The sequence below is a fragment of the Callithrix jacchus genome, chromosome 12 (genome assembly GCF_049354715.1).
Source record: "Callithrix jacchus isolate 240 chromosome 12, calJac240_pri, whole genome shotgun sequence".
Taxonomy (NCBI): Eukaryota; Metazoa; Chordata; class Mammalia; order Primates; family Cebidae; genus Callithrix; species Callithrix jacchus.
In genome coordinates this window covers 113,012,123-113,026,438 of record NC_133513.1, presented here as the reverse complement: position 1 = coordinate 113,026,438, position 14,316 = coordinate 113,012,123, and the positions used below count along the sequence as shown (strand labels likewise).

General features: G+C 37.2%; 1 protein-coding gene across 3 annotated transcripts in view; it reads left to right on the top strand.

The window, feature by feature from the left end:
- Positions 1-14,316, top strand: part of INPP5F (inositol polyphosphate-5-phosphatase F) — a 106,585-nt gene that overhangs the window by 70,089 nt on the left and 22,180 nt on the right. For all 3 annotated transcript variants that reach the window (XM_035269263.3, XM_078346631.1, XM_009010383.5), the window contains 9 exons: positions 206-334; positions 558-725; positions 846-902; positions 3,214-3,412; positions 3,958-4,137; positions 5,010-5,077; positions 11,099-11,223; positions 12,293-12,370; positions 13,269-13,389. In XM_035269263.3, coding sequence (XP_035125154.2) covers positions 206-334; positions 558-725; positions 846-902; positions 3,214-3,412; positions 3,958-4,137; positions 5,010-5,077; positions 11,099-11,223; positions 12,293-12,370; positions 13,269-13,389 — 1,125 coding nt within the window. The remainder of the gene's footprint in view (positions 1-205; positions 335-557; positions 726-845; positions 903-3,213; positions 3,413-3,957; positions 4,138-5,009; positions 5,078-11,098; positions 11,224-12,292; positions 12,371-13,268; positions 13,390-14,316) is intronic.

The window sequence follows — 14,316 nt, the reverse complement described above, 5'->3', positions numbered from 1 at the left end:
ATTCTTTGTGTCTTACCTTCTGCTGTCGCTTTCTCATCATTGGACTCAGCTATGTTTGCCATCAGTTGTCTACTTGATGATTTTTCTAACTCTTGAGGTTTACTGTTAATCAAAATACCTGAGTGCAAAATTCACTTCTGCACTCAAACATTTGACAAGCAGATATTAATAACAACAAATCATCTTTCTCTTCCTAATTATTTAGCTCTGTAAGAAGCATCATTTTGGTATTAACAAACCAGAGAAGATTATACCGTCTCCTGATGACTCCAAGTTTCTGCTGAAGACCTTGACGCATATTAAATCCAATGTGTCGGCTCCTAATAAAAAGAAAGTAAGAGTTCAATTGATACGGGCTTTGAATTCATCTTTGATTAGTTTTAAATGGAGAGATAATTTTCCCCTCAGGAAGTTTCCTTTCAAACCATTTGTTGTATTGAAGCACCATCTCCTTACATCCTTGGGATTATTTTCACTTCTGTCTTAGGAATTTATGTGTCATCCTCAGACTCCTTTACATTTAGTTTCTGTAGTCATAGTAGATTAATTTCTTATAGGTTAAGGAAAGTAAAGAGAAGGAGAAGTTGGAGAGAAGATTACTAGAAGAGTTGCTGAAGATGTTCATGGACTCAGAATCCTTTTATTACAGCTTGACCTATGACCTGACCAATTCAGTGCAGAGGCAGAGCACTGGGGAGAGGGATGGCCGGCCCCTCTGGCAGAAGGTACCACTCACTGCTCAATGAGCAGGGTTTGCCCTTGGGAACAAGTGATTGCTTGTTTTGGCTTTTATAGGAAAACTGAAATAATGTGTTTCTGAACTGTTGTTTCTCCATCTTTTCTAGGTTGATGACCGATTTTTTTGGAATAAATATATGATACAAGATCTTACTGAGATTGGTGTGAGTAGTTGTTTCTAAAATATCCCAACCCTACTCAGATTGGTGTATTTGTTTCTGAAACATCTGGGTATAATTGTTAAGCAAATGTTTTTTCATTGTATTAAGATACATTTTAAAAGATCACTGTTTTTTTTCCCTATGGGATGGGAATCATTTAGCAGGAAAATCAAGGCATTATTTTGAGGCAGTTTACAATTCCACTGCCTCCTCACAGGCCTGTCTCTTTAGCAGATTCCCATAGGACAGTGGTAAGTTAAGGCTGTGGAACTAATGTTCATAGAGTTCCTGTAAAAGGGGTATTTGTTCTCACTCACTGGAAATGTCGAATATGGGTTTTCCTGTAATGATACCAATTTTGTTTTGTTTTTTTACCTTCGCTGGACCTCTGTTTTCTCATCTGGGAATTGGAATAGACAGATCTCTAAGGCCATTCTTGTACTACCAATATTTGATTGAGGGAAGACACAGAATATGATGAGATTATTTTATGAAATTCCTCTGGTTTAATGATTACTTTCTTCCTTTTCTTGATCATGTATGTTGGAAAATTCACTGTCTAAAGACAATTCATTCAATCAACAAATATTTATGGAAGGCCTGTTATGTGCCACTTATGTTTTAGACACTAAACAAAGCAGGCAAATATCTGAATAGGTTTATAATATTATCTTTTAACCTTTCAGCAATTTCAGACCTTTTCCTTTTGGTTTCTCTCCCTTAGTGGTGGTTAGTATCAATGATGTTCACATAGTCTAGTGGTGTCTTCGCTAGATATCCATCATATGCCTCTATGGAGAATGAGGCATATGAGGCCTGAGATTATTCTTACCTCTGCAATGCTGATCAAACTGTGACCACCAAAACCCAGTGATCGAGGAGAAAAACAGGAGCATCTGTAATGAGTATTTGTCCTGTGTGCTGACAATACCAAGCTCTAACATGTTTTGCAGAGTTTTTGTCAGAATGCTTTTACATTACCATGTAAAACTGATGACTTGAAGTTGTCACATTAAAAGGCGATATTTGGCAGCATAAATTTCTCTGTGCCTGTCAAGAGTTTTGCACTTATTGCTAGAACAGAAATACAAATAATGGGAATGGTGATAAGAATGCTGGTAGATTCTTTACTTCACTATTTTCCATTTTAACTACCTTCCTAAGATCCTATCTGCAGGCTCCATAAAACAAAACCGTGAGATAGGACCTGGAGTGTTTGGTGATAGAAGAAGAGGTGGATTTGAAGTAGATGCTGAGATTAAAGCTGGGTACACTTATGGAGATAAGAGAGAAAGTAGGACAAAGAACAACTCTCTGGAGCATTTTTTACCCTTTGCTGTCTCTGCAGACAATAAGTTAAGAAATCTGTCTTCTTAGTCTGAAAGAAACAGAAGAAATCTTTATTTATTTTTTGAGAGAGTTTCATTCTGTTGCCCAGGCTGGAATGCAGTGGTGTGATCTCAGCTCACTGCAGCCTCCACCTCCTGGGTGCAAGCATTTCTCCTGGCTCAGCCTCCTGAGTAGCTGGGATTACAGCTTGCCTCACCATGCCCAGCTAATTTGTTGTATTTTTAGTAGAGACAGGATTTCACCATGTTGGTCACGCTGGTTTCGGACTCCTGGGCCTCAACTGATTTGCCTGCTTCAGCCTTCTAAAGTACTGGAATTACAGGTGTGGATCCACTGTGACCAGCCAGAAGAAGAAATCTTTAATCAGTACTCTCCTAATTATGTTGGATGACATTTTTAAATAAGACATTTATGAAATGGATTTTTTTGTTTCATTTATGACTTAGATTTTAGCTTGAGGAAGCAAGATTTTTTTTTCTAAGCCAGAAAATAGAGTAGAGCTATATGTTTCATAATAAAGTGATCGGAGTTAGTTGTATTTTACAATTGGGAGTTGAATCATAACCATAATAGTCACATTTTTTAAATACTATATGGCAGGCATTGTGCTAAACACTTTACATCTATTATCCATTTAATCTTCACAGCCTTATCAAGTAGTTGTTACTGTTTCACAGAGAAGGACAGCCACAGCAAGGGTGGCTCCCCTGAGTGAGTTAATAAATGGTGATCTTGGATTTGTCCAGGCAGCCTGGCTCTTAGGCTGTGTTCACTATAAGGAAAAGGAAGGACCTCCTCTGTCCCTTCCTTCCATGGTGTTCTTCAATAAGCAGAAAATATGGTTGCATAATGGAAGGTTTCTGCTTCTAATAAACTGAGAAATAGCTGCCGACTACAGTTTGGGTTTAAGAAAGTAGCAGTGCTGTACAGAATAGAAACAACATGATGTTCATTTTGTTTTCAGACCCCAGATGTAGACTCTTGGATTATCCCCATGATCCAAGGTTTTGTGCAGATTGAAGAACTTGTGGTTAATTACACCGAATCATCTGATGATGAGAAAAGCAGCCCGGAGACCCCCCCTCAGGAGTCCACCTGTGTAGATGATATTCACCCACGATTTCTAGTGGCTCTCATTTCACGCCGAAGTAGGCACAGAGCCGGTGAGTGGAGGGCTGTAACAGCATGCAAATCAAATCCAGGCAAAAATGGAAAAGGTGCAGATGTGTTGAAATGCTAATGACAATAATGGATTTGGAAACACAGTTGGCTTCAAAGTGCTTGGGGACTCTAAATACTGTGATATAATTGGAGACTAATTTTTGAAGAGAGGTGAATAAGAGAGAGTTAGCAAAATGAGAAGGAAAAGGAGGTACATATATAGAGAGAAGAGAGAAAGTCGCTTGAGATGTGCTTCAGAATACTGGCACTCCATTGATAGCCTGTATCACCATGATAAATCCTTCTTATGTGCTAGTGCCTTTGGGAAAATCTTTCAGTTCAGAGGAACTGTCTTAGCTTCAACTTGTTAAAAACAGTGATGCCTACAATTAGGATTTTGGGTCAGTTGATACTGCTCTGCTTGGCAGTTGCACACTGGATCCCCAAAGCTATCCTGGAAGACATACATTTGATTAGGAAGCATAATCTAGTCAGACTAAATACATTTTTAGAAACGTTGCTGTTTTCTGTTCTAATTTTCTTTCAGGAATGCGGTATAAACGAAGAGGAGTGGATAAAAATGGAAATGTTGCAAATTATGTGGAGACTGAGCAGTTAATTCATGTTCATAATCATACCCTGTCATTTGTTCAGACACGAGGCTCTGTGCCTGTCTTTTGGAGCCAGGTTGGGTATCGGTATAATCCAAGACCGAGGCTGGACAAAAGTAAGCATGTCGGTTATTTTGTTTGCAAATGGTGATTTCAGAGAGAATAGTTTTTAAGAAATTAGATACCTGATAGGTTTGGATTTGCTTTGCCAGATATTTCATTCAAAACAGTAACTTATACTTTTTAAATGTAATAGAAAGTGATGCAATAATCACAGGATTAGTAATAGTTGACTAAGTCATTTATTTAACAATAAAAATTATCTCTAACAGTAGAGCAAAACAGCTTACTTCGGAGATTTTAAATTGCTGTTGCTTTGAAGAGTACTTTGTTGAATGTTTAACTTTGGAAAGGAGCAAATCTAGCCAATATTTGTAGAAGCAGGAAATAAGATGGAATCTACCAAAATTCAGTGAGATGCCTTTACTCAAATATTTTTCTGTGAAAGTGTTTTTTTTTTCTTTTAAATCTTGAGTATTTCATTTCTTCCAGTATTTTAACTTTAGTCTTGGAATAGCTAAGTCATTTGAATCTAATTTGATTACTGAATGAGGTTGATTTTTGGAAAATTATTAAAGTATATTTCTCTATTAGCTTAGTTGGTATTCTTTGTGAGAATTCAATATAGCTTTGGTTTTTAAAATATTGTTTTAGAGGGGTTTTTATTAGCTTATAAACTACATGAAAGCTTTTCTGAGAAGTAGGCTGGGTATATAAATAATCTCATAATGTCACAGTTTTCACTTTCAGATATGTTTTAATGTATAATTGGAAAAAAATCTTTGGCTTAGCATTTTAATTTTAAATGATGGTTTAGTTTCATTTTGGCTGTCAATAAATTATTTAAAAGTAAGAATAAAGATGGAGTAGACACTAATATGTCTTAAACATGGGAAGGAAAAAAAGATTTTGTATCACTTCTTTGTAGGTGAAAAGGAAACTGTTGCCTATTTCTGTGCCCATTTCGAAGAACAACTGAAAATTTACAAAAAACAGGTGGGCTTTGATCTACAGTAGTAAAATGTTCCTTCATATTTAGAAATAACTGTATCTTTTTCTTTAAATTTCATAAAAGTTGTACTGTTCAGAATTAAAGCAGCATTTGTCATGAAGTTAAACACATTTAAGCTAAGCGTTTTCTTAATATTCTTTAAGAATAATCATTAAGTCAGCTACTTTTCTTTTTTTAAGAGACACTGTCTTGCTATGTTAACCAGTCTGTACTCAAACTCCTGGGCTTAAGCAATCTTCTCTCCTTAGCCACCCAAGTAGCTGGAACTAGAGGCACATGCCACTGTGCCTGGCTGAGTCCGATACCTTAGACTGTGTTTGGATAGCATAAAGAGATTAGACTGCTGTAGACTGCTGTCAATTAATTTTAACAATCTAAGAAGCATCTAGACCAAGGAATGAAAGTCGTGTCTCAGTACCACCTACAGTTCCACCTCCTGGAGATAACTTGTTGTGTATGTTTCAGTATCTTTTTTTCTCTGCTCACCTTCGTATACACTCACATAAAAGAATGCAAGTGTGTAAACCAAAATCAACTGAAAACTGGTAGGTGAGATGAAAGTTCAATGATTTTGATACAAGATGAATATATAATAGTAATGCTGTTATCCATTAGCAGTGACCAGTGCGAATGTATAATGCCATGGAATGTGTAATGAATAGGTAATGCATTTTTTTTTCAGCAACAAAAATGAAATAGGAAGAAACAACTTAAAATAACATACAAAAAGACAGCGTGTATATGGAAAGAAAAAAAAATGCAGAAGAACACAACAGAAAACCTGTCTTAAGTGGAGAGAAAATACCATGTTCCTGGAAGGGAAGTCTCAACATTAAATAGATTTCAGTTCTTCCTAAATTAATATATAAATTTTGGGCAATCCCAAACAAAGTCTCTCAGGGAAATAGCAAACCCTCAGATTGAAAAAATTATGAGGCTTGATGATAAGAGTTAAAAGGGGCAAGTATTTATGTTTTGAAATAACTCTCAAACATTGGTTGAAGGAGCCTAAGTTGGTATAGCCATTTTGAAGATATTATTAATTAAATTAACATTCTGCTTAACCCAGTAATTTTACTTTTTGATATCTATCCTATATACCCTATACAAAAATCAGTTGAGATGGATTATGAACCTAAATGTGAAAGGTTAAGCAATAAAGCTTTTAGAAGAAAAAATAGAATATCTTTTTGACCTGGTATCTTAAATAGGACTTTAAAAAGCAGTAACTATTGTCTTCCCATGTTTTCAATGTATTATTATGTATTTTCTCAGTTGTTTAATATTTTGTTAGTTGTTTTATAAGAGGTAATGCCCATCTAGGAAAATATAAAAAAAAAGACATGAAAAAGTTGATAAATTTGACTTTAAATTTGTTTTGATTACAACTTTACTAAATTACAAATATTAAAATACTGTTGTAAATATTATTAAAATTCTATTAAAATTAAATAGGACTTTAAAAACACCATTGTGAAAAAAGTTGATGGATTTGGCTCTATTAAAATAAAGAACTATTTGTTAAGACACAAGAGAATGGAAAGGCAGTTGACAAAGTGGTAGAAGATATTTAAGACTTTTTAGTGTATGTATGACAGAGGTCTCATATCCAGAGTATATTTTAAAATGCCTATAAATTTATTCAAAAGGATGTACAGCCCAAAAGAGAATTGGACAAAAGAATTGATCAGACTCTTCATAAAAAAGAATATCCAAAAGTCAACAGCCATATGCAAAAGGATGTCAGGGAAATGCAAATTAAAGCCCACTACTCACACACCAGAATTTTTTATGGCTAAAAAAAAGTTGGGAAGCCTAGGTTACATGACAAAACCCTTTCTCTACCAAAAATACAAAAATTAGCTGGGCACGGTGGCATGCACCTGTAGTCCCAGCTACTCAGGAGGCTGAAGTGGGCGAATCACTTGAGCCCAGGAGGTAGAGTGAGCCAAGATCACACCAGACACTCCAGGCTGGGCAACAGAGTGAGACTCTGTCTCAGAAAAAAAAAAAAAAAAAAAAAGTTGGGGATGGAATACCACGTTTTGACAAGGAACATGGAGCAACTAGAACTATAATAGAAAACAGTTTTAAATCTGAGAGAAGCATATTCAGTCAAGGAGGCATGTACAAGAACATTAGTTGCAGCATGGAAACAATCTAATTGTTCAGGAGGACAATGGGAAAATCAAGTATCGCCCGTCTAAAGTATTGAATATAAATGAAGAGTGAAGTAGATCCATGTGTACTAACATGGGAACATCTTAAAGTCACCTTGTGGAATTAGAAAACTATAATGGCATATAGCCATTTAAAAAGTGCCACAAAACAAAATTATGTCATTTACATATAGGTGATTCTTGTCCATCTGTTCCATCCACACACACATGACATGTGCATTTATGCAGAAATGCATTTATGTGGGCTGAATGGGGACACACCCAACTGATAACAGGAGTTACCTCCAGGGAGGGCCATGGGTTATGGTTAGGAAGGATTTGACCTTATTCTACATTTGAATTTCTTTCAATGTAAATAAATTCATGTATTAGCAATATGCATAATTATAAGTAGCTATAAAGAATAGAGCCTGTCTCTACAAAAAATTTACAAATATAGCTAGGCATGGTGGCACATGGCTCTAGTCCCAGCTACGCAAAAGGCTGAAGTGGGAGGATCACTTGAGCCCAGGAGGTGAAGGCTGCAGTGAGCCATGATTGTGCCACTGCACTTCAGCCTGGGTGATAGAGTCAGGCTCTGTCTCCAAAATAAATAAATAAATAAATAAAATTAAATAAAACTACAATAGTGAATAACACATTTTAAATGTAATATGCAATTAGAAAACAATACTAAGGTGTGTAAGCAGAGGAAATAACTGTTTCCCACACTCATCCCTGCTCCCTGTTGACCTTCACATCAATTTTATAGGTGTGTGTATTGAGCAGACACTTCCTGATTTCTAACAGTACTCCAGCAGTGTTCATTTATCCACCTTTTCCTGAGTAATTACTTTCTGGGGCGATGGGCTCACTGTTGGTCTGACTCAGCTGTGGTGGCACCATTGCTCTCACCAGTGATTGGTTTAGGTGTTGACCTGTGTGTGTTCATTGTGGATTTAGCCAATGAGTTCTGTGATGGGGGGGAAGTCCCCCGGAGGCTTCTAGGGACAGGTTTCTTGCTCTAATAAGAGATACAGGAATGAATAATCCCCCTCTGGTTGCTGTGTCTGGGTTTGATGTGGAACTAGCTCTCTCAAGACTGTGAAGGAACCAGCCTCAGGATCAGCCAGTATGCTGGCAGAATAAAAAAGATGGGAAGAATGGCAGAGTAAAGGGAGGGAAAGAACCTTAATGGTATTGGGAACTCCTCTTAAGCCATTTTGGAACCATCCTACCTCCAGACTTGTTCTGAGATATGAGTCAGTTAACCCAAATTTATCATAGGCAGCCAAAAAACCATCTTGACACATGCATATACACAATTAAAAACTCGAGTCAAAACAATACTATGCCATATATACTATTGTGCAGCTGTTTTCACTTAAGATCTCATGGCTACTGTTTAACCATTTCTCTATTGGTGGACCTTTCAGATATACTAGTTATTTTGCTATTAATGTTATTAAAATTCTCCAGAAAACATCTTTCTTTTTTTAAAAAACGTATATATAAAGATAGTTCATGGATTAGGAACAGAAAGCGTTTTATATATTTTGGGACACTTGTATGTTTTATAGAATAAGTTTATGGAAATGAAATTGCTGGATCAGACAGCATGTATATTTAAACTTGATACTCACCACTGTTGCTTCTGAAAAGATCACACCATTTGTTTTTTATTTGTTTTACAGCAACAGTAGGAGCTAGTGCCCATTTCCTCACATACTGACCAGTGTTGTCTATGTTTAGTATTCACATTTGCCTAGGTATAGGTTAAAACTCATTTTCTGTTTTAAATTGCACTTCTTTGAGTGTTGAAGTTGTCATCTCTTCATTTAGTGTAGGTTCAGCTGTTGTAGTCTCATGTTTATTAGCTGTTTGTATATTTTCTCATGTGGATTTCCTCTGTATCCTTTACCCATTTTTTTCATTATTGGATTTAGGACTGTGCATTACTGGTTTTTATGTTGCAGGTATATTCTCCTAGGTAGTACTTTGCTTTCTTACCTGTACTGTCATTTGGTACACAGGCTTAACATTTTTTAATGTTACGCTTAGAAAGTCATGCCCCACCCTACGTTTATAGAATCAGTATTCTGAATTTTCTTCTAGCTCTTTTATAACCTGAAAAACTATTTAGATCATTAATGAATCTAGAATTTATTTGTGTATAATTAATGAGATGTAGAGAGCTCACGTAAGCTTCTCCTTACCCCCCACATAAACATCTCAGTATCATTTATAGACTAGTCCACATTTGCCCCACAGCGGTATCATTAGCATAGCTTAGATTCCTCACTATGTGCATAGGTCTGCCTCTAGGCCACCATTCTTATTCAATTGAGTCACTTATCTATTTCTACACTACTATGGCAGTTTTAATTGCTATAGCTATAGTGTTTGTTTTGCCCTCTAATAGGGCAAGTCCCTTTTTATTATTAGTTTCCAAATTTTTTCTACATATTTAGTCTTCCTGATGAACTTTTGAGTTGTCAAGTTCATTAACAGATCCTGATCAAATTTTGATTGGGATGGTTGAGTGTATAGATTAATTGGGGGATGCCCATTCAAAAGTGGGCAAAGGACATGAACAGACACTTTACAAAAGAAGACATACATGAGGCCAACAAACATGAAAAAATGCTTATCATCACTGGTCATTAGAGAAATGCAAATCAAAACTACATTGAGATACCACCTCACGCTGGTTAGAATGGCTGTCATTAAAAAATTTGGAGACAACAGATGCTGGAGAGGATGTGGAGAAATAGGAACTTTTACACTGTTGGTGGGAGTGTAAATTAGTTCAACCATTGTGGAAGACTGTGGTGATTCCTCAAGGACCTAGACATAGAAATTCCATTTGACCCAGCAATCCCGTTACTGGGTATATATCCAAAGGATTATAAATTGTTCTACTATAAGGACACATGCACAGGAATGTTCATTGCAGCACTGTTTACAATAGCAAAGACCTGGAATCAACCCAAATGCCTATTGATGATAGACTGGACAGGGGAAATGTGGCACATATACACCATGGAATATTATGCAGCCATCAAAAACAATGAGTTCGTGTCCTTTGTAGGGACATGGATAAACCTGGAAACCATCATTCTCAGTGCACTGACACAAGAACAGAAAATCAAATACCATATGTTCTCACTCATAGGCAGGTGTTGAACAATGAGAACATATGGATGCAGGGAGGGGAGCATCACACTCTGGGGTCTGTTGGGGGGAAATAGGGGAGGGACATCAGGGGTGGGGAGCTGGGGAGAGATAGCATGGGGAGAAATGCCAGATATAGGTGATGGGGAGTAAGGCAGCACATCACACTGCCATGTGCGTACCTATGCAACAGTCTTACATGTTCTTCGCATGTACCCCAAAACCTAAAATGCAATTAAAAAGATTAATTGGGGGAGACTTGGAATTTTTACAATATTGAATCTTGCTGCCTAGCAACATGGTATGTTTCTGTTTATTCAGGTTTTCTTCTATATACTTTGTGTACCTCAGCAACATTTTGTAGTGTTCGGTCTTTAGGTTTTTATATTTATTTTAAAATATAGATATCTAAAAGATTTGCTATTATAAAAGACCTTGTTATTATTTTATTCTAATTGGTTATTGCAAATGTATACAAAAGTTATTGTCATTGATGTCAATTCTCATAAATGTATGTAACATGAAAACTATAGAAAAAATTTGATGTTTGAGTGTGTTAATTTTTAAGCATGGCTATAAAGTATTTCTAAAACATAATTCCAAATTATTAAAAACCACATTATGATTCTAACATCTAATTAAACAAGTTTTTCTTTTTCTTTGCTCTTCTAGGTTATTATTAACTTGGTAGACCAGGCAGGAAGAGAGAAGATTATTGGCGATGCATACCTGAAGCAAGTGTTGCTCTTCAACAATTCACACCTCACTTACGTTTCGTTTGACTTCCATGAGCACTGGTAAGATGGCTTTCTGAGAATAGTGTTGGTCAGTTGCAGTGTTCTTGGTACATGCTGCCACAGGGACCTTAGTTTCTCTTCTTTGCTGGGTGAAAAATTTCTTCTCCTTATTATTGGAAAGAAAGAGGGTATCATTTGTTTACTTAGTTTTAATTTTCATGTGGGCATTATTTTGGCTAAAATTTTGAGTTAATTGTTTTCAAAATATTTACAGTCTTTCTGTTCCAAAAGGACTTGGAGACATAGCGTTCCCTTTTTGCTTTGATCACACCAGCTAAAGAACTTACGGCGTTGTCTTTCTGCTCAGAAAGGTCTAAGCCTAGCAGAAGTAATAGAGTTTCCTTCTTCATATCTGGTAGTGATGCTTCTCTCCCTATGGGTAAACTTCATTAGAGGAAAACAACAAGAAGCTGTGCATTTTTTGTTTTCTAAAGACAGGTCTCACTCTGTTGCTCAGGCTGAAGTGGAGTGCAGTGGTGTGATCTGGGCTCACTGCAACCTCCACTTCTGGGTTCAAGGGATTCTCCCGCCTCAGCCTCCCGAGTAGCTGGGACTGCAGGCACACAGCACCACACCCGGCTAATTTTTGTATTTTTTGACAGAGGCAGGGTTTTACCATGTTGGCCAGGCTGGTCTGGAACTCCTGACCTCAGGTGATCTGCCTACCTTCAGAGTGCTGGGATTACAGGGAAGAGGCACTGTTCCCAGCCCAGTGAGTCATTTTGATGGTGCCTTTAACTTGTGTGTATTCTGACAGCAAGGTTCTTTTGCCATAATCCTGGCTCTAACTTAATTTACCTAAGTATTGGAAATTTGGTGGGGAAAGAAGCTTCTGATGTCTGTAGTAAGTTTTAATGAATTTTTAAGTATGCTTTATTTCACAATGCAGATTAGCTATAAACATTTACCTAATTGCCTACATAATATATAGTGGTATTAACCTCATATACATAGAGCAACAATTCTTTTTAATTTTTCCAAGCTACATTAAATAGCATATCTTAAATAAGTTTAAAAAAATCTATCATTATATTAAAGATTTTTTTCTTTCTTTTGGCATGGATTTTAGCCGAGGAATGAAGTTTGAGAATGTTCAGACACTAACAGATGCCATTTATGACATTATTCTTGATATGAAGTGGTGTTGGTAGGTATTTCACAAGAACTCCTTTTTACAGACTCTGGGATCTGTGAAATCATGATGGTACCACTAAGCATTAAACTAATAGCAGCATGCGGAGACGGCATTTTTGTGTTCGTTTTGCTTCCCAGTTCCTGTTCGTTTCAAGAGAATGTTGATCATTAGGCAGTGTTAGCTTTGAACAGGGAGAAGGTGTCAAATGATCAGGCAAAATGAAGTGAAACGCTCTGACTGTTCTTGAAGGACATGAATTTATTCCTGCTCATGCCCCATGGTTCACATTTTTTCTTTCCCCTCTTTCTCACTGTTCCTAACACAGGAGGGAAGGCTTAGAGGCACTTTGTCTCAGCTTTCAGGCATTTCAAAATTATCAGAGACGGAAAATGATTCTGAGTACAGGAAGTTTAAATTGGCTTAAAGGACAGAAGAGAACATTTGATTAGAGGTTAAGACTACACAGGTGGCCAGAGAAATTAGATGAGCAAGCCGTACTGCATGACTCCTCACTGGGCGGTAAAATAACTTAGTCTGATTCAGAGAGTTTAGACGCATTTCTACTTTGAGTCAAAAGGAACAAAGGTATTTTTTAAAGCGCCTTCTGGTTTTTTACGTGTCAGAAAGCATAACTTGGGAATGTGTCAGCTCTGCCTAGCAGTTGTAGGACTCAGGGCAAGTCACCTTGCTCCCCAGTTTTTTTCCCCTTGGATGAGGATAATATGTTCCCATGCTATTGTGTAAATTAACAGTGATGTCTATAAATGACTCAGTAATGCATAGCATAGAAAGATACTCCAAGCAAATTATAGCCAGTGCTACTGTTTTATTGTTATACTTTAAAGAATTATGTGTTTTGAAAACCCTACTCTTTTATATTGTAAAATAATTTTGTATTGTTTTTAAAAAGGGTTGATGAAGCTGGGGTAATATGTAAGCAGGAAGGAATTTTTCGTGTTAATTGCATGGACTGCCTGGATCGAACCAACGTGGTCCAAGCTGCCATCGCAAGAGTGGTCATGGAACAGCAGGTAATTTGGAGTCTGTCGGATTGCAGATACTCATTTTGAAATGCTTTCTTCCCATGAGTAATCAAATAGCTAAATACTTTTTAAATGTCAAATGTTGTATAGAACATTTACAGCATACAAACACCCTTGTTGCTTTAAAACCTGAAAAGCACAAACTATACTGGAAATAAGTTAAATAAAGTGAGATTTTCTTAATTATTCATTTCAAAAATGTGATGGCCAACATTTTTAAGTCCATTGAGTGACATTGTATGGTCATTTATCTCTTCCTTATTTGGGGCTGGGATTCTAGATACGGCAATTCTTTTTCTTTTTTCCTTTTTTTTTTTTGAGATGGAGTCCTACTCTGTTGCCCAGGCTGTTGGGGAGGGAGCTGCTGAAGGGAGGAACACAGGTGAAGGAGCCTGTACCTTTTTCCTCCTCCTGCCTCATGGGCTTCCTTGAGTGCCTCCTATTGGCAGAGCCAGCTGGCCAAGCAGAAATGTGGTGTGTAGGCTGGGCATGGTGGCTGATGCCTATAATCCGAGCACTTTGGGAGGCCGAGGGGGCTAGATCACCTGAGGTCAGGAGTTCCAGACCAGCCTGGCCAACATGGCGAAACTCCCATCTCTACTAAAAATACAAAAATTAGTTGGGTGTGGTGGCAAGTATCTGTAATCCCAGCTACTTGGGAGGCTGAGGCATGAGAATCGCTTGAACCTGGGAGGTGGAGGTTGCAGTGAGCCCAGATTGTGCCACTGCACTCCAGCTTGGGAGACAGAGTAAGACTCTTATCTTCAAAAAATAAAAATAATAAAATAAATAACCTTGTGACTGTACTTTGAGGACATGAATCTATTTCTCTTATGTAGTGTTTTAGCAGTCAGTTTTGGGTTCAAGCCCTGGCTCTACCACATACAAGGTTTTGACTCTGTACAAAGAAAACTT